Source organism: Condylostylus longicornis, unplaced genomic scaffold, assembly GCF_029603195.1.
Source record: "Condylostylus longicornis isolate FDR11 unplaced genomic scaffold, ASM2960319v2 ptg000004l, whole genome shotgun sequence".
Taxonomy (NCBI): Eukaryota; Metazoa; Arthropoda; class Insecta; order Diptera; family Dolichopodidae; genus Condylostylus; species Condylostylus longicornis.
Window position 1 is genome coordinate 25386115 of NW_026577973.1, and position 19930 is coordinate 25406044.

At 35.4% G+C, this 19930-nt stretch overlaps 1 protein-coding gene across 3 annotated transcripts in view; it reads left to right on the forward strand.

Annotated features, from left to right (window-relative positions):
- Nucleotides 1-19930, forward strand: part of LOC129612970 (protein unc-80 homolog) — a 103223-nt gene that overhangs the window by 19739 nt on the left and 63554 nt on the right. For all 3 annotated transcript variants that reach the window (XM_055526835.1, XM_055526843.1, XM_055526852.1), the window contains exons 5-11: nucleotides 8835-8855; nucleotides 8927-9072; nucleotides 9137-9305; nucleotides 18955-19147; nucleotides 19211-19299; nucleotides 19356-19493; nucleotides 19551-19891. In XM_055526835.1, coding sequence (XP_055382810.1) covers nucleotides 8835-8855; nucleotides 8927-9072; nucleotides 9137-9305; nucleotides 18955-19147; nucleotides 19211-19299; nucleotides 19356-19493; nucleotides 19551-19891 — 1097 coding nt within the window. The remainder of the gene's footprint in view (nucleotides 1-8834; nucleotides 8856-8926; nucleotides 9073-9136; nucleotides 9306-18954; nucleotides 19148-19210; nucleotides 19300-19355; nucleotides 19494-19550; nucleotides 19892-19930) is intronic.

Below are 19930 nucleotides of genomic sequence, written 5' to 3' on the forward strand. Positions count from 1 at the left end.
CCAGTTTCGGAGCGTGGATGGTCACACTCCTCCTGTTGGTGAAAAGCACACACTTTACCTGTTGCGGATTCACATTTAAATCCGCCCCCCTACACCAGTCCTCAACTAAAGCCAAAGTCAGTTGAGTGCGCTCCGACACTGTAGTGTCCAACTTTTCCTGGACCATTACCACCAGGTCATCAGCATAGCTAACGCATTCAAATCCTGATCGCTCCAATCTCAGAAGTAGCTGGTCAATAACCAGAAGCCACAGAAGTAGGGGAAGAACACCACCCTGTGGGCAGTCAAGGATTCAGTACCAATTAGCGCCTCGATTCTTCTACTCCTGAGCATGCCAGGGGTTCATCCAATAATGGAGAAGCAGTATCTCCTTATAGAGCAGCGTACTTTCAACCTTATTGACAAGCTCAGTGCCCGTGGATTTTCCGGCCTGATAGGCATGTTGGCCAAGTTGTATTGCACGTGTAACGAGATATTTCTCCCTGATTTCTAAAGCTAACACCTTTTCCATAACCTTTAGGTGAAAAGATGTCAAGCTAATAGGCCTGTATGATTCAACCTCGGCTGCTTCTCATTTTCCCGCTTTTGAGGTTAAAAGAACTTTTACGTGCCTTCAAATAGTCGAAACATACTCTAGGGCCAGACTTACCCTGAACATGGTTGTAATGTGTGGCAGAAGAACACCTAGCGCCTTTTGCAGAAATGCTGGACATGCCCCATCGCTATAACGGGACTCTTGTAGAGGCCAAACGAATCAATTGCCCAGTCTACCCTTCCTTCGGTGAAAATGATCTTTGCGACCTTGTAAGCGCGCGTAGGAACTACGTGATATAATGGTTCCTGCGCACCTGCCCATTTACGATCGTCTAGAGGCAGGAAAGTTTGATTTCGTCATGAGCACCAGGGTTTCCGTACAGGTAGCCGGGAAGCCACCAATGGGCCTTCTGTGATCCATCGACATAACCCTCTGCAGCCTACATGCTGCCGGAAGTTTTTGATGCCTCCACAAACCTTCCACCAGGTCAATCTCTTGTTTCTTCGTAATGTTTTGTAATAGCTTTTTAAGGCCAACCTTAGCTTCTTAAGGGTTCCAGTCCCATGTGTTTTTGGCCTCAGCTACTCGAGCTCAGAATACCACCAAGGAACATCTCTTTTGTTGTTGACCCTTATCAACGGTGAGCTGTAGGCATATACATTTTGTATAGCCTGATTCATTTCTGTTGTCGCTTCTTCCAGGTCCGCCACCGTTAGGAGTTAGTTCTGGGCACCGGCAAAGGCACTGCCAAGTCTCTCGTTAAAGAGAAACCTTATATAGGATTCCGTGCTGCGCTGAGTCGCAATATCCAACCTTACCGAAGCAATGTCAAAGGCTCCCTTGAAACATGCCAGCCGGAGACAATGTCACTTATCCCCTCATTTGGCAAAGTGAAATCAAGTACCACTCGTCGAGTGGCATTTATGAAAGTGGGTTCGCAACCCACATTTGGCAGGTTCATCCCGTATTGCTAAATGAAGTCGAGAAGTTGTTCTTCCTGGGCGTTTGTGTTGGAGCTTCCCCAAGCCACACGATGGGCGTTGGCGTTGCATCCGATTATGAACTTCGTTCGAATCACCCTACAGTGATTTACGAACGTATCAGCCCTATGCGGGGGATACTCCATGTCCCCGGCCAAATAGGCCGAAACCAAGTTTATGTTTATATTCGCACCACCGGGAAGATTTAATGTAAGTGAGACTATCATGAGGTTTCGTGAAATATGCTCATTTATGCAAAACACATTCTGACCGTTTCGGATCGTGATTACGGCCCTGGGTCTCTCTATAATGTTTGTTATACATCTATAATGTTTCTATTTGGAAGTCCTCCAACTTTATCGTTATGAGTTCATGGTTCTTAGATGAAGGCGATGCCCCAGCAACTGCTAAAAGATTGCGAGATTGGCAGAGGCTACCTTTGATCTATGAAGATTAATCTGAACACATCGGATAGTCGATGTATTCATGCGATTGCTCGCCATTTTGTCTTTTATTTGAGGCACCTAGGAGCCTTGTTCGCAGACGAGGCTTTATCGGCCAAAGTAGCCGAGACGCCGTCACCGCTTACCGTAAAGGTAGATGCCGCATTAGTCACGACTCTATCAAGAGAAACCTTCAAAGTTTTCCTGGAGAAGTTGTCTGGGCTTTTAGGTCCAGACAATGAAGTTTGGCTACAGTGGAGACGAGCTTGTCTCTGTTCTTCCTGATCGTTCGGACCGTGGATCCGACTTTCGTAGAGGTTATCGGCTTTAAGGTCGTATTCCCATCATCCGTAGGGGAAAGTGGTGTGGTTTCCTTAGAGTCCGTTCAGGACTCCGCTACATGACTTCCGCCTGAAGATAATGTTGCCGAAAAGAAAGTTCCTCCTAGATTTTTGGAGCTCCAGAAGCTCCGAAGCTTTTGGTTAATGGTGATGATGACCTGGAGAAAATTTTTCTCTCTGTCTTTTCGAAAAAGGATTCTTACATCAGATTTTCGAATTCTTGGTTTTGGATTTTGAGCCAGATAATCTTATCGTCATCGGGCATAAAGGACGGTAAGCAATGAGGGAGGTAAGCAAAGAATAACAGAGGAGGCGGGAGGTCCCCTTCCCTTATGAATTTTAGCTTGGTATCTTCGCCGATGTTGATAACGGGGACAACGCTACCAAGCCAAGTGGATGTCTCAGAGTCAGCACAACTAATACTGAGCCATCCTTCTCTTTTCCGACAACCCAGAAAAGAGGGGCTAATGTCATCCAGCGGGAGATCCACTACTAAATTCATAATTGAATCCTGAATCAGTTGAAGCTGAACCTCGGTCAATTTCTTTTGAGGATATTGTTCCTCGGTTATGGCTAGATTTATGGTTTTAACCAGTGCTCGAAGTGAGGCGGGATGGAGTGGGATGCCATCCCAGTACTTTTAAATAATTGGAAATCCATCCCACCACTTAATAGGAGAGAAAAATGCGTTCCGGAACATGTTTTTTAAAATTTAAGAAAATTTTCTAATAAATTTTAAAAATTTTTTTAACAAAAAATTATATAAATATGTTATTTTAAATAAAACCAAATTCAAATAGTAACGTATAATTTTTTTCTATTAATGAAATTTTCGTTACTACATAGTAGTAACGAAAATTTCAACATTCTTCTTTGGTAACAATTTGCACAGTTTTTGATTCAATTTTTAGTTGATTCAATTTTGAATATAAATATTCTCGTTAGTTTACTTCCAAAGTTTGGTAAATTTTGTTGAGTTATTTTTTTAAAAAATAACTAAAATAATACTTTTTTTTTTTTGAGTATCCCACTTCGACCACTGGTTTTAACAATATCCGTAAATGATGGATTGGAGCCAGTTTCCGAAAGCTCCGACTCAATACGAACAGTGTTTCCACTTTTCCTATCCCTTTTTTGGGGGGTTGCTTTTTGGAGAACTGTCATCTGACCTGCTCCCTTTAGATTTGTGTTTTAAAGCCTCATGAGCTCTGCCGGTAATTTTTAATTTGGCCAGTTCGAGGACCTTGTCGCGAGGCAGCCTCGTACAAGGAAGGTGTCTAAGACGTCTCTTCGCTGTGCCATTTAGGGACCTCTGGACCCGGAGATCACAAAGTCGATCACGAAGATCAGCTGTTGTTGAGACAGATTTTGTATCTGTTTTCGGAAACGGACAAAAGCTCGTCCTGTTTTTCGATAGCACGAAGTGTGTTTGGGCCTGAAATTTTTGGAATAGGAGAATCCGCAGGTTACTCCTTATTAGATAATGTTTTAGAACCTGAAGACTCTGGAGTTTGAGAACCCGAAGGTTGGTCTACTCGTTGTTTGGTTCTAGTGTGTTAAAAAAAGAGCACCTCCCTGAAGGTTTTGTTTTCTTTTATCCGTACGCTGTAGGAATTGAAATGAGGAAAGACGGTCGACCACGGCAAAACCTAATACCATGGCAAGTCATTTATTTAAACCGGAGGGCCCCCGGTATCGGGAGTTCCGTGCTAGCGACCATGTATTGTTCTCTTGGACAATCAGCCCACGGCGCACGTGTCTCACCATGGCTTGGGTTTGAAACTTATTAAGGATTGGCTGGTGCCGTTACTCTATGGTCTGGGACTTATTAGAGATTGGCTATTTCCCATACTCTAAGTCCTTGGGAACCTCTTCGCTTTCAGACCGCAAGTGGTCCTAATTCAGCCCCTTCACCACGACAAGGTAGATTCCCGACGAAGGAGTAGCTTAACATCTAAAGTCATTCCTATTTTGCTGAGTTATGGATTGCTACGTTCGTTTCATTTAAGTTAATATGTGGTGGATTTACTATTTTTCGGTTGGTGAGTTTATGTGAACCGATTTTGCTTTATTCAACTTTCTTTTCCAATCTTTCATCCACTGCCTCCTGTAGTTTTTTGTCGAATCGTCAATGTTCGATACTGCTTCCAATATTGTAGTAGCGTCAGCAAAGGGGGCCACCGTAGGGTTTTCTATTTGTGGTAGATCACTCGAGTAAAGCAATTACAACGTTAGGCGCAGTTTACCGCTTCGAGGCACACCTGATCTTATTTCTCTTACCGTGGAGTGTTCAAGGTCTTGTTTAATTCTTAATAATCTATCATCTAATCTATCTGTAAGATTCCAAAATTGCTACAAATGGTGATAGCATCATTTGTCTTAACTTAAATACAAGGCCTCTGTGCCATATCTTATCGAATGCTTGTGCTACGTTTGGAAATATAGAAGAGCAGATTACTTTGTTTTCTAAAATTTTTTTTAGAATAATCGTTATTCTATTTACCTGATCTATTGTAAAATTGTTTCTTCTAAATCAAAACTGATGGTTTGATATAAGGTGCCTATTTTCTATATGGGCCTGTAAGACTTTATTTCCCTCACGGATTTGCCGGGTTTGGACGCCATAATTACTTCTGCCACTTTTCAAGCACAAGCTACATACTCAAAATCTATAGCTGCATTCATGATTTTCATCAGATGTTTCAATACCTCGTCTGGTAGCTCTCTCAGTATTTCCGCAGTAATAAGATCAAAACGTGACAATTTTCTCAAGTTCAGGGATCTTATCTGCTCCGCAATTTCTACTTGAGGAAGCAGAGCTACGCTGTTTGCTTCATTTACGATAGATTTTACTAAACTCACATCCGATGTTATTCCGTTTGCATTTATTCGTTCCATTAGGAATAATTCGTTTCCTTCTAACTAACTGACAAGATCTTTATATAATTTTCATATGTTACCGATTTAAATTCTTGGATTTTTCTTTTAAGCACCTGAGAAAGTCTATTTAAAACAGTTTTACCATCAGGTTGACGCGAAGGTTGCCTTTTACGTCTGGTACTTCTCTTTTGACCTATTAGATCCGTTATTGCTTTAGGATAACCATTTGCTGTCGGTTTGTACTTTGACATTTTTGTATTGTTTATGTAAATTCCTCTAGCTCAAGATCTAATTGTTCTCTGGATTGTATATTATTAGTTACTTCAAAATTGTTTATTATTTCGTATTTAAAGCTATTAAAGCCAAATCTGCAGTGCTGTTTGTCAAAGCGGGTTTATATAATGCTCTACTTATTTTTTGATTTAGTTTTAATATGACAGCAAAAGGATCTGAATTAAAATCATAATTATCTTCAAGGCTATGAAAGTTTTCTGATTTTTTTTAGTTATAAAAAAGTTAATAACATCAGAGAACATAAAAGTATAGAATATAATGAAAAATTATTTCTATCAAACAATTTCTCGTTATGTTTTATAATTTTATTAGTATTGCACTACCTCCTCTCGGCTGACTGCTAGGATGTGCCGATTTATAGCAATCATAACCCTTTATTTTATGACCCGTATTATATATCAAATGAGCCTTCAAAAGCAAACAAATATTTGTATTTCTCATTTTGAGAAAAATCTTTAATTCATGTTTCTCATTAACAACACCATTAGCATTCCAGGTTACTGTATGTATTTCATTTGCGTACATCTTCCCTTAATTTCTTTGTAGTTCTCGTATACACCTCAATGTATCTATTTTCTATTTTTAATAATCTTTTAGAGATCTTATCAATTCTAATCAACATACTATGCATCATTTGGATAAGGTCTGCGTCAATTGTGAGATTTTGTTCTCAGGTTCCTTATTATTATTCCTATATCCTGTTTGGCATTGAAGCGCCTTTGAATATGATACCTCCCTTTAACACTTTATTATGTTGTTATTACATTTATGGTGTTATTATTTTAGCTATTTTTGGAGCTTTTTGCTCATTAAATTTAACTTGATTTTACCTATCTTCTTTTTTGCAATTATTTTGCACCCAAACAACCTCGATAGCTAGCAAGGTGCGTCTCATTGCAGTTCGCACATTTGAGCTGAAAATTATGCTTCTTGTTGCACTCTACTGTCATAGGATTACCAGCACATTTTACATATTTAGCCTCTCTTTGGCAAAAGTTTTATATGTGCTCAAATCTCTGGCATCTTTTGCATTGCAGAATGGACTTACTGCTTCTAAGAGCTTCAGTTTTCACTCTAATGTGCTGTAAGTGATCTATTTTATGGATTTTGGTTATCTCTTCCGAATGGGCAAAAGACAACATAAAGATCGGAATTTTTAAAGAAATATATTTTTAATTTTCTTTTTTCCTTTCGATTTTAATTACATAATCTAGACTAGATGTGGATTTATAGCACCTTACAAAGACTCTCTAACTCGGTTATTCTTGAGACCTGAGTATCTAATTTACTCTCCTGTATAAGATGCTTTATTATATTACCCTTTTAGGTTTCCATTATTTTGTCTTCTGCTGACTTATTTTTCTCAGAGTTACCATCCTTAGCTCTGTCATTTTTGCCGGCAATCACCAATGGAGGTGATCTCATGACCCTCGATCTCCTTCCAAAAGGGTCCATCAACGCCGATGTACTATGCAATAAGTGGTCTCTTCCAGAATGCATGCGACCAACCTCCAAAGAGTGTGGATTTTCCAGCATTACTGGATTACCACCTGGGGTATACAATCCTTGTGTTTTGTTTATTGCATGTGTTTTGTTTTATTTCGGAGTTTTACATACCTTATTGCGGATATTTCGTAACCCAATCCGCCGGGCTATTAAAAGGAAAAGAGTGTTAAAATAAAAAAAAATTATTAAAATTTTTAAAATAACATTTAAAAAAATTTTAAATTTGTAATAATTAATAATTGTCAGTAAATAGTATAAATATAAATTATGGTTTTTTAATTTTATTTCAATATTGTCTTTATAAGAACTAAACGAAAATAAAAAGAACTAAAAGAAAATTTGGCACTAAAATGTCAATTTAAATTTGACAATGCTCGGCAGGAGAAAGAGACTTACCTGAAGTTTTTACCTTCACTAAGATTTTTTTATTATACGAATATTGTAGGCATATCAAGTTAGATAAAAACAAAGATACTCCTTCCTTTAATAATCCTATTCTAATCCTATTAGGATATAAAATATTGTTCATGGATTCGAACGTTTACATTTAACACATTTTCTTAATTTTTTATCGCCATGTCTACTTTCCTTATCTTAAGAGTATTTGGCAAAAGTATGATTCCAGAGGTCAATGTGTAAAGGTATCCATTTAATTCAAGATCACCACTATTTGGGAGCTTCCAAGGTTAACAGCCTTTTTTCGGAGAAAAGAAGCAGTTCTATTAATAATGCAATGAAATTAACGACAGCGTCAACAACTTAAACAGTTGTGTTTAAGTTGAAGTATAAATTTTAAACTTAAAATTATTATTTAGAGATTGCTTGTTAAAATTAAAAAAATATATGTGTTAAATATTTTTATTTGGAACATAAATAAGGATAATAATATACATATATGTATATTTTACACACACATAATACATATATAATATTGAGAATATTTTATTTAAAAATATAATGTTAACCTGATATTGAGAAATTTTTTAAGACAATTCTTTTGAGATTCCAATAGTATTATGCGAAATATTTCTTATTCATTTCCTTTATTAAAAAACCTTAAAAAAATTACATTTTTGAAGTTTTGATAATAATATTTTGGCGTGATAGTCTATATGCAATACGAATTTCAAGGTAATTAAAATTACATAAGCTTTATCGTAACACTACAATTACGTTTACGAAACAATCATGCAACGTGACATTATTGTCATATGAGTATACATGTAAACTAATAAGTAAGGCATTGTTTCAGTGTGAAAAATTTAAATACATATATTTTTGGCGTGTTATTATTGTAATATTATTTGTTGGTTCATTTTTTTTTTAAATTCCTTTTTAAGTTTAAATGAAAATAATAAATATATATAAAAGCTCTACTTTTACTTTTATAAACTTGGGAATATTTTACATTATTCTATAAATACAATATATATAATGTTATACCGTTATATTGGTATAGTATACGGGGTGACTCAGTATGCAGTGCTTTAATATTCACCATTGTTTACGGCATCAAAAACTATTAAACTTTTCAGGAGAACTGGGTTTCAAAACTTCATGGCATTCGAAATTTCAACAGTCTCAGACAAGTAGAAATTTTCTGAAAATCCTTTTAAATGCCTGTATTTCAGAAACCGTATGATTTGACACTTAGTTCAGAACAAAAATTTTATTTTTAAATTTTTTGATGTCTTAAGCGATTATAATTGTTAAAGCACTAATTACTGAATCGCCCCGTTCATATGATTGTAATTCATTTATTAATTTTTAATCAAAAAAAAATTATTCATAAGTTTCTTTAATTTATTTCGTTCCATTACTTATACTTGTGCAAAATAATTCAAACTAAAAACAGGAGTTAAAAGAAGCTTGTAAGGTAAAGTCATAATAAATTAATTCAAGGTATTTCATTTCAATTTATTAAATTTTCATTTGTTTTAATTTAAGTCGTTTGAAAAAGTTTTAGTGCAAAATATTCAATTTGGATTATCACCATCTTTGACTAACGGTTTAAAAGCAATTTCAAGATGGCGTTTACTGCAAGCCGCATTACCACATGTTATGCACTGCGCTGCTGCACTATTACATAATAGGTTAAAATAAAATTTTATGAAAAATATGTTTTTTAAATAATTTTTTTTTTGCTTCAAACCTTAGGGTGAGGGATATGCAACCTATTGGGGCCGCTGAAACTAAATTATTATATACGATGCAATGGATTATACTATTTGCGTCCGAAGAATGTGCTGATGAAGCTAAAGAAAACCCATTTATAACTGACAAAAAAGATACAGAACAGTATTTATTTTCAGTGCCAACAATAACGGTAAGTAATTTGATCATTCTTATAGTTATTATTAATATTTAGATATGTGTATACTATACTAGTCTTGTGTGCTTGCATTGTAATTCTTGCAAGTATTATGTCTGTAGTTTTGTAATTGTGTTCCATTCTGTGCCTGAGATACTTCCAGTTTCCTTTTTTTCTTCAAAACCACGCTCCTAATATACATATGGATATGTTTTTTCTTAATATTTTATAAGATAAATTTTAAAATAAGACCATTAAAAATAATTACGAAAAAGTACATAATTAAACAAATAATTAGTTCCTTTGAGATCTAATATCTTTTGAGTAATTTATTTTAGAACATCGCTTTGAGTTATGTCTCATAAAATCGTAAAATACCTTTGACAACAAGCACTTTAAGCGAATATAAAATAGTTTACATAAAATAATTCGCCACTAAAAACGCGTGAATATATAATGAATTAACACTAATACTATATAGGGTAATGCGTGTAGCATACGGTTTCTATGCAAAAAGTCCCAGGTTCAAACCCTGAAAAGTGCGATTTGCCAGGTGAACTTTTTTTTGTTGATAATTTTATTTTTTTTTTAAATGAATTTAAAAGGTTTTGCCCTTAAAAATCAATATCGACGTATTGTTCAAAATATTTTTTTGAAAATATGAACCGGAACAACTTATTTAATTATTTATCTGTACAGCGCAGGCCCATAATTGAATACTGTAAGCGCATATTGTTGTATATTGATAATGAAGAACGCAAGTACTTCCCCGCGTTTGCGAAAGAAATTAAGAAGCCATTTATCTGAACCAAAAATGAATTGTCAATTTTTCTATCAGTGAAATTCACGTGTACTGATTTCACCTCGTTAAGTTTTTTTCCCCCTTTCTAGTCCATTTTTACCCCCCCCCTCTGATATCCCTACGCGAAGAGTACTCCTCTTCCTGTTTAACTCGAAATACCGTGTTAGTCGAACACGTTAACCTTGGCAGTAGTTGTTTAATTTTTTTTATTAATCCACAATGCCACACCTTATCAAAGGCCTGGGTCCAAAAATATGATAGAACATATGTTTCTCTTCCAGTGAAATTTCTATCAGGTCAGTTAATTGATGAACTGATCCAAGGTTGAGTGATTTTTTCGAAAACCAAATTGATCGTTTATAGGTTTGCCAGGTTTGTGCAGCATAATTATCTCTGCAACTTTCCAAATATCAGGCACGCAATTAAACCTTATACACGCATTTATTAAGCGCATCAGCATCGTTGCACCCCCTTTGGGTAATTTTTTCAAAATATCGGCCGTTATTAGGTCAAAGCCCGGAGCCTTTCTAGATTTAAGAGTCCTGATTTCCTCTATAATATCTCATTTGTTGACAATTGTAATAGTCACCCTATCCCCAACAAAAGCAGATTCCTCATTCTCATGCAAGACTTGGCTGTCATGTGGACAGAATATATCGGCCAAAGGATTCGCATTTGCTTTGTCTTTGTCAGTTTTTGCCAACGTTCCATCTTTGTTTTTAATAGGAGCAAGATGTTTGATAGGTTGCTTCATTTTCTTTGTTGCCCTCCACAGTGAGTAATTGGTTTTCTCACATGCCGTCAAATTTTTAACATAAACGGCCACCGAATCCTCCTTGTATTTTCTAATACAACGTCGATTCACGATTATATCTTATCCCCTGCTCTGCCTTACTTTTGCTAGTAATTGTGGAGGATAGTTAATGCCAACCCTTCTAATAGCATTAATTTTCGAACAACTCCAAGCCGCATTTTGAATAATTTTAGTAAAATTTTCGGCTTCCTCATCTATATGCTGGGTTGTTCTTATTCTTTTCCTTAGATCCATTTGTCGTTCATTCTCTAAACTAAATCTTGACCAATCTGTAGTTCCATTTGTCAGCGCAGGTTTCACTCTTTTCATTACAATATTTTCCTTAAGTTTAAGAATAACCACCGAGTGATCGGAGTTCAGATCATAGTTATCATGTACCTCAATGAAGTAGAGTGAAAAAGGCACCCGGGCCGCCAATTGCTGTCCTCAGTTCTCTTCCTCTAGTTGAAGTATGTCTCGAACCCCAATCAGTGTGCTTGGCATTAAAGTCACCCCCCAATATAAATCTGTCGCCTAGGTCGTCCAAAACGTTTTGAAACATTTCTACCGTTTTTTAATTCTGGGGTGACAATACAATGCAGCGACTCTAAATTTTTGCTTAGTCGAAGTGATCTGAACTGCCGTCATTTGCACTCCCTCGGTTGCACATCTGGTGCACATCACAATGCATTATATTTTCTTTTATTATTATCGCTGATCCGCCCTTCGCTATATTTCCAGGGTGGTTAGAGTTGTAAATTCTATAACCTCGAAACTGAATCCTGCTTCTTAAAGTCATATGTGTTTTGGTATTCCATTTTTTCCTTCGCTCTTCAAAATGCTTAACCTCTGAGAGATTTTATCCATCATATCTAGGATGCTCTGCATCATATTTTGCATTTTATACAAAACACTCACGTCACTCCGCTTTCTCAGCGTTGATCGTCACCTAGACCACTTCCGGAGATGATTCCGATTTCTTTGTTTACTGGGCCTCTTTTGCTTTAGGATTCAATCTGTTTTCCTGGCTATCTCATCTGTTGAGTAGACGTCTAAGATTTACCTCACCTGCTTTGCTTGTGATGTAACGTCTTTTTCTTTGTGACTACTATCATTAGACTTATTCCTTTTAATTTGCCCATGTTTCTTTCTTTAGCTTCTTTATCTCAGTCTTCTAGTGAAGAACCTCGTTTTCCAAAGCCACGCAGAGCTATTCTAGTTGGCTAATCCTTTTATATATGTCAGCATTCTGATCATCACTTTTTTTGGCTTGCGCTTTACTCATGTTCATTTCCTTCTTGGTTTGTGGAGCTTGAGTGTTCGGTAGTCCACCTTGTATAGTTTTATTCTTTTCTAAAATCCGTACATCAGATGTAGGTGGTGAACGGCGGGTTTTCGCGTTCCTCTTGAACTGATCAATCAAATGCAAAAAATGGCTCACCCCAGAGTCCGTAGAGCCGACCTCCGAAGAGGGTGCATTCTCCACCGTAGTTGGATTACCACCTGGGGTACTAAATCCTTTCGTTTTCCCCACTGCACAAATGATTAACATTTGCATTTTACACCTCCTGCCAGGATTCAAGAACTGCCGCCCTCAGGGATCAGACGCAGATCAGGGAGCCGCCTATTCCGGGTCAAACGCTTCTGGATTTACAGCCCGCGCGTTTCTTAACCAACGAAACCCGGATTAAGCGCCGAGTACTCGCTTTCACCCGCTCTCGTCAGCCTTACTAAGTAAGTTTCCCAGGAGACACCCGGCAAATAACTATGTTACCTACCTTCTTTGAGGTGAGAGTCGGGATTGTTGGCAGTGCTGATGTTTCCAGAGGGCCTTTCTTAGCATTTACAGCTTCACATATTAGGAAAATGTGAAACCGACTAGAACCCATGCCAACCTTTGTCTCCTTTTTTAATATATAACAGATAAATATTATTATAAAAGTTTCAAGAAAACTTCAAAAAAAAAACTGTTATGATACTCGTAGTTTGGGAAAATTCGCAAAAATTTTAGGAACATAAATATGTATGTATATTTTCTTAAAGCTTTCTAATTTTTTTTAAGAATAATATTCAAAACTGTGGTTTGGCATATAGAAATACATTTTAAAGACATAATTATTAAATCATGGGGGTAAACATACAGAAAAAAATTTTTCAAATACAGAAATAAATTTTTCAAATAAAGAAAATGTTTAGGCATAAATAAAATTATTAACTTAACATACATCATATAGGTTTCAAATTTACTTAAAGTAAAATTAACAAACAAAATAAATGTAATTTGACTCCTACTCAAATATTGTGAGAAAGGTATGTATGGGAAAATATTTACATTAACTAAATATTAAGTTTGACAAATTAGCAATTTTAGCCATTTTGGTAATTTAAATAAATGGGAAAATAATAATAAGAAATTTAGAATTCAGCCGTCATAGATAAACGATTACTAGCTCGAGTTTATGCTGTGGAATTTGTTGTTGTGCTCTCCATTTTGTGGTAATGAACAATAATACAAGTGCTAGTATGATTACATAAATGATGGTGCTATTTACATAGTGTTCTATTTGACTCCCGCTTTCCATAGTCCACCAAAATGGAGAGTGCCCAGAGGAATAAAATGCTTTTAATTGACTGTTCTGATATAAAATGCCCCAATTTCGCGTTGGTTTTTAACTGATTGTATGCTCCTCCAAAGTTTGTACCATTGTCACTGTAAATATGTGCCACATTTCCTCGTCTTGCAATAAATCGCTCTAATACGACAATAAAGGCCTCGCTGGATAGGGCTGATACGGCTTCAAGGTGAAACGCTTTAGTTACAAAGCAAACAAACACACAAATGTAAACTTTCATTAGCTTGGCGTTACGCAACGTGCTCGATTTAGTTGTATTGGGCCAGCAAAGTCAACACCCGTGTTGAACGGTTAGGAAACAGTTACTCTAGCTGTAGGTAGATCCCCCATAAGTTGTGTGCTTGGGCGTGCGTTGTATCTGCGACAAACGACACACTCCGCTATTCGTTTTTTTACTTTGTGAAGTCCGTTGGTAATCCAAAATTTTGCCAGGATCCATGACATGGTTAAGTCCTTCCCTCCATGAAGTGTTTTTTGGTGTGCGTAGTCTATTATTCATGACGCTAAATGACTAGAACCTGGTATTATAATAGGATGTTTGGAGTTGTCGTCGATATTTGCTCTTCGTAGTTTGCCTCCCACTCTTAATATACCATTTTCCAAAAATGGGCGAAGCTCTAATACCTTGCTATTAATAGGCAGTAACTTGTTTTTTATTAGAAAGCTAATTTCTGTGTTATGGACAGTTTGTTCTAGTTTGATTATAGAATACAGTACAGTTTCCAATTCAGTTGTTGTTAGTTGTCCTAAATTCTTCCTTTTTGGATTTTTTGTATTATAACAAAATGTTTGACAGAAAGCGATAGTTCTTTGTAGCCTTGGTAATAATGAAAATCTTTCAATGGAAAGAGTTGTGATTGGTGTTCTTGTTAACGTGAGGGAACTTATTTTTAACCCCAACTGTGGTTGAAGTGCCTTCTCTGTTACATTTATTGTATCATTTTGTATTCATTCTGGTCCTGACCACCACAATTTGTTTTCAATCATTTGTTTCGGACAGGTTCCTCTTGACGCCAAGTCAGCGGGATTTTCAGTCGTATTAACGTTATTCCAAATAATCTTCCTTGGTGATTGCTAAATGATTTTAATGCGATTGGCAACGAAAGTTTTCCACTTACTTGGGTTTTCCTGGAGGTAGGAGAGTACTACTTGGGATTCAGTCCATACATAAAGTACTATATTTGATTTCTAAATCATCTTCAACCATTACGCAGTTTAATTAGTAATTGTGCTCCCTTTAGTTCTAGTCGCGGTACTGAAAGTTTTTGCGAAGACGATGCCAACTTTGTTTTGCCGGTGATTAATGTCAATTTATAACCGTTTTGGTGCAGTCGTGAGTATACTACTCCGGTATATGCTCTTCCTGAAACGTGACAAACCCATGAAGTTCAAGTGGTTTGGTTGAAATGTAGAAAAGCTAAATGTAGAAAAGCTACCCACCCAAGTGGATCAAAAATTCTGGAAATTTCGGAGAGTACAACCCTTTTTGTGATTTATTTTGGTTTGCTCGGCAGGGCGATTATTATTCTAAATTCGCCTTCTTTTGTGTACCATCGTACTCCTAATATTTTACGTGACCCAGTTTGAATATTTCCCATTTCAACGCATTTTGTCGAGATTGTATTGTTTACGAGTTGTGGGTTGTTACCTGCCCATTTGTGAAGTCTAAAGCCAGCGCTTTTTAGAATGTTTACAAGTTGCAATTTGCCTTGTGCGGCTTGTTCAACTGTATCGCTAGCTGACATAACATCATCTACATACATAAGATTCTACGGTTCGTAAGATTTTTGCTCCCACTGGAAACGTATTTTGTTCATCTGTGCTTAGTTTTAGCAGAGTTTTCATTGCTAAATATAGAGCTGCAGCGGTTCCGTAGGTAACTGTGTTTAACGTATACTCTTGAATCGGATCATTTGGTGAATATCTCCAGACAATTTTTTGCATATTCCTGTCTTCGTCATTGATTAAAGTCTGGCGATACATTTTTTCAATGTCTGCCGTATAAAATTATTTGTGTTTTCTCCATCGGGTTATAACGGAAGTTAAATTTTGTTGAAGATAAGGCCCTGTCCTCATGACATCATTGATACTTATATTGTTTTGCGACTTACTGGATCCATCAAATACAAAGTTTCGTGGTTGCGCTTTCTTCTTTTATAGCTGCATGATGTGGTAAAAAGTATGATTCATTTTGTCTATATCACATCTTTTCATATGGCCTAGGTTCTCATATTCTGGCATAAATGCTTTGTAACTTTCGGCAAGTTTTTGGTTTCTTGCGAACTGTTTTTCTATATTAATTAGGCGTGCGATTGCTCTTTTTATACTGGCGTTATTAAACAATGCTGCTTTATAGTCAAGTTTTTGGTTTCTTGCGAACTGTTTTTCTATATTAATTAGGCGTGCGATTGCTCTTTTTATACTGGCGTTATTAAACAATGCTGCTTTACTCTTCTTTAAAGGGGATTCGGGCATTATATCTCTCCCTTCGTTATTACGTTGAGTAGTTACTTCAAAATGCTTCACATTCTTCATCTTCTTTCAGCATTTAACTTTCGGAATTTCTTCGGCGGCCCAGAATTGTTTGACTTGTGCATTAATGTAATCAATCATCAAGTGCAACATGACATATCAAGCTGTTTTTAAGGGTTTTCATTGCTCCAGGACGCTTTACAATCCATCCAAAGACTGTTTGCTGAGCTATTGGATAGTATGATTGTCCTTTTATTATTACACTAAGCAATATTTCTCCAATGACTTCTGACCCTAATATAAGATCACTTTTGCTGGTTTTACAAATTCAGGGTCTGCTAACTCTATGTTCTTAAGGTGCTCCCATTTGTCTTTATGTACTTTTGTCTTGTAGCAGGATTTTTGTCAGGTTCTCCAGAACGTAAGCCGTAGTGGTAACCGAAAATTCATTGCTTTGATGTAATTGTTATGCTAACACTATTTTTTATAGAGCTTATTTCTTTTGCAACGATTCCAGTTGTTATGGCATCAATTTTTGTTCATTTGAATTGTGATTGATTTGCCTTCCTTTGTTATAAACGACGACTGCGACCCTTGGTCTATTTAAGCTCGCAATGGTATATTTTTAACGTATACATTTGATGTAGGTAATAAGACTGTCGCATTCTTCGGTATGACGCAGTTATATGATTGCTCACCTGAATTACTAGGTGTATTATGTGTTTTTACTCTGCTTTTATCAAGTAACAGGCTGTGATGATTTTTGCTGCATTTCATGAAAGTGCTCTTTGAAATGCACTTGTTTCTCACATGATTGCTGCTGAGACAGTTTGAGCATAAGTTGTGCCTTCTTACAGCTGCCCATTTTTGAGTAATAGTCGTGCCTCTGAATTTTTGACAAGAGTAAATTTTATGCTGCTCTTTACAAATTGGACATTCTTTTACCTTTATCATTCTGTGATACCTTTGGTTGCTTCGCTTTTCATGTTTTGGTCTTGTTGCCGGGCCCCTAAAGTTTCTAACGCCTGAAACCTTGTTTCCAGGAGTTGTAACATAGCTGTCAATTCTGGGATTTTCTTGGAGTTTGCCTGTTGTTCGTAGTTGTGTTTTGTGACATTTTTTTGTATTTTTTGGTTAAGCCCCCAAAATGTTAGAGAGTTTAATTGAAAAACTTCTTGTTGGCTGGTTTGAAGTTAATTAATTTATTTATTAAAAATCTGACCTATTTATGCATAAATTATGCTACTTAAAATTAATTATTTCGTACAGAAATAAACTAGTAAGCAATTTTATTCATTTATAAAATTCATAACTTTCCCATTTTAACTTAACATACCTATCATATAGGTTTGAAATTTACTTAAAGTAAAATTAACAAACAGAATATATGTATGTAATTTGACTCCTTCTAAAATATTGTGAGAAAGTTATGTATAGGAAAATATTTACATTAACTAAATATAATGTTTGCAAATACATGTGCGTTAATATTAAGTTTGACAAATTAGCAATTTTGGAAATTAAATAAATGGGAAAATAATAATAAGAAATTTAGAATTTAGAATAATTGTTTTTACGCAACAAAATTTTTTAAATTATTTAATTTTTAGAAAGAATAATATATTTTTCCAAATTAATCTTTCGTTTAAAAAACAAAAGTTGAAATTTTTTAATGTAGAATTTTTATCAAAAATATTATTATCAAAGTTATATATTAGGAATTTTCAATGAGGTTATACTAAAAGAATTTGAATTATTAGAATTACCAGATATTTGCATTAAAATATTTTTCATAGATGTAATCTCATTGGTTGAGTTGTTTAATGTAATCAATATGTCGTTTAAAAAAATTTATACCACATATCGCAACGCCAATTTATATTACTTTTTAGCACTTCTCCAAAAACCTTTTCAAAGGAAGTGCTTATTAGTTTCACTCTGTCCGTTCAATAGCCCGTCCGTTCGTCGACCCTTGCGTCCGTCCGTTTGTCCGCCCGTGGAAATATTTACAAACTTCTACATCCTTGGAGATATAAAGCTGAAATTTCATATGTACGAGTACATAGATAGAAACTTACTTCCGTAGTAGAAAATTGTTATCTGAATTTAAATCTAAAATTTTTTTCCATCTCCACCTCCTCCTCCTCTCATATTATCGCCACGGAAAATCATAGTGTTTCATTTAAAAGCAATTTGTGAATCCTATGAATAAAATTCCCGAGTAACTTCCACTACCGTAGGATACTACAACGAATTGGAATAAATTAAATATAACAAAGAAGCCAAACTATTTCCAGTTGACTCTTTCAATTATTTGGCTTTATTGTGTTTTTTCAAAATAAGATTTTTTTACAATTGACATGTATTTTAACCCTGTTGAATTAAATTTACTTATGAACATAAATACGCAATGTTAACAGAGCTTCTAGTTTGATATTTTATGCCGTTTAAGTTCACAAGCACAAAACGGTTTTGTTATTTTACAAAATTATAGACGATGTCGAATACTTGATATAAACAAGAAAGTTCCCCGTACTCCTAAATTGAGTAATATTAAGACGTAAAAGCACCTAATCTCATCTAGATTTGACAATCTCAGATGAGATTTTGTGCTTGGAATGTCATTGATAAAAGAGTAAACCGAAACTGAGTTCATTTGATGACGGAAACTTCAATGATTCACGTAAATTTCCGAAGTAAATCTTTTGAAATTCAAACAAGAAAAAAGTCACTCGTTTGTATATAATACAACGTCTTAACTGCGATAACTTAAGTGTTCATACACAATCTACTACAATAAACAATAATTTTATATAAGATTATAGAAGAACATAATGACTAGTTTTGACGTAATAGAATTTACAATTATTTTTCAACTGTCAAAATTAATAAAATTTCCAATTATTTTTCAACTGTCAAAAGTAACAAAGACTACTTATAACCATAATACTTTTATATTTAAAGCTCTTTGTTTACTTATTTGCACCTATAATTCACCACTTGAAAGAATCGGATTTTCAAAATTTCCGGCTTGAAAATGGTATAAAATTATGGCAAGGAATGTGGGAGCATCGTTGTCCGGGTGCTCCATGTTTTGGCGCAGCAGTGAAACCAAAAGCAAGAATTTTATTGAGTTCACCGGGAGGAAGAGACGCAGGTTATATTTTCTAAAATAAAATTCATAAAATGTAACAATACAATTATTCGTTTGTATTTAAAGGAAAACCCAGCTCAGAGAATGTAACCTCACCCAATGTTGAATCTCCTCAAAGTGTTTCTTTTTCTGATAATAATAAACACGATGAAGATGTAAGAGTGTCTTATTTTTGTGATATCATTTCATTTTAACAATTATCTTTTAAAAGGGGTCTTGGGTTTCTTCGCCAAAAGATAGTGTTTTTCCTGAAACTATACCTGAAGAAGCATCAAGCATAGAAGAAGAACGAGTTGTCATATTTAGAATTCCATCTGGCTCGCATCTAACTGATCCATCGTTTTATATGGTATTTTAAAGCACATTAATTTCATAATTTACTTTGTTTATTTAAAAAATTTTTTAGGCTGATGTTAGTGTTTTACAACAATCGCCAAGTAGACGAAGTAGTAAACAATCAACTCAGTCACGTGAAAAACAAACAACAAAATTTGATTTTGATCAAGAAAGAATTCAAGAGCAGAAATATCAAAGGCAATCAAGTCACAAAGGTAGTTCTTCTACTGAAAGAACAGAAAAAGATTCAGCTGCTGAAATGTCTCAAGACAAACCAATGCAAGTTGAAGATACTGGAAAATATGATGTTGGTGCTGCAACATTTATGGACGTTGCCGTTTTGAGATGCCTATTCATTTCGCACTGGCAAGAAGAGGGTGTTTATTGGAGCCTTCATTACCTTTATAACAGGTTATAAGTATTCGGTTAATTTCATTTTATATTAATTTA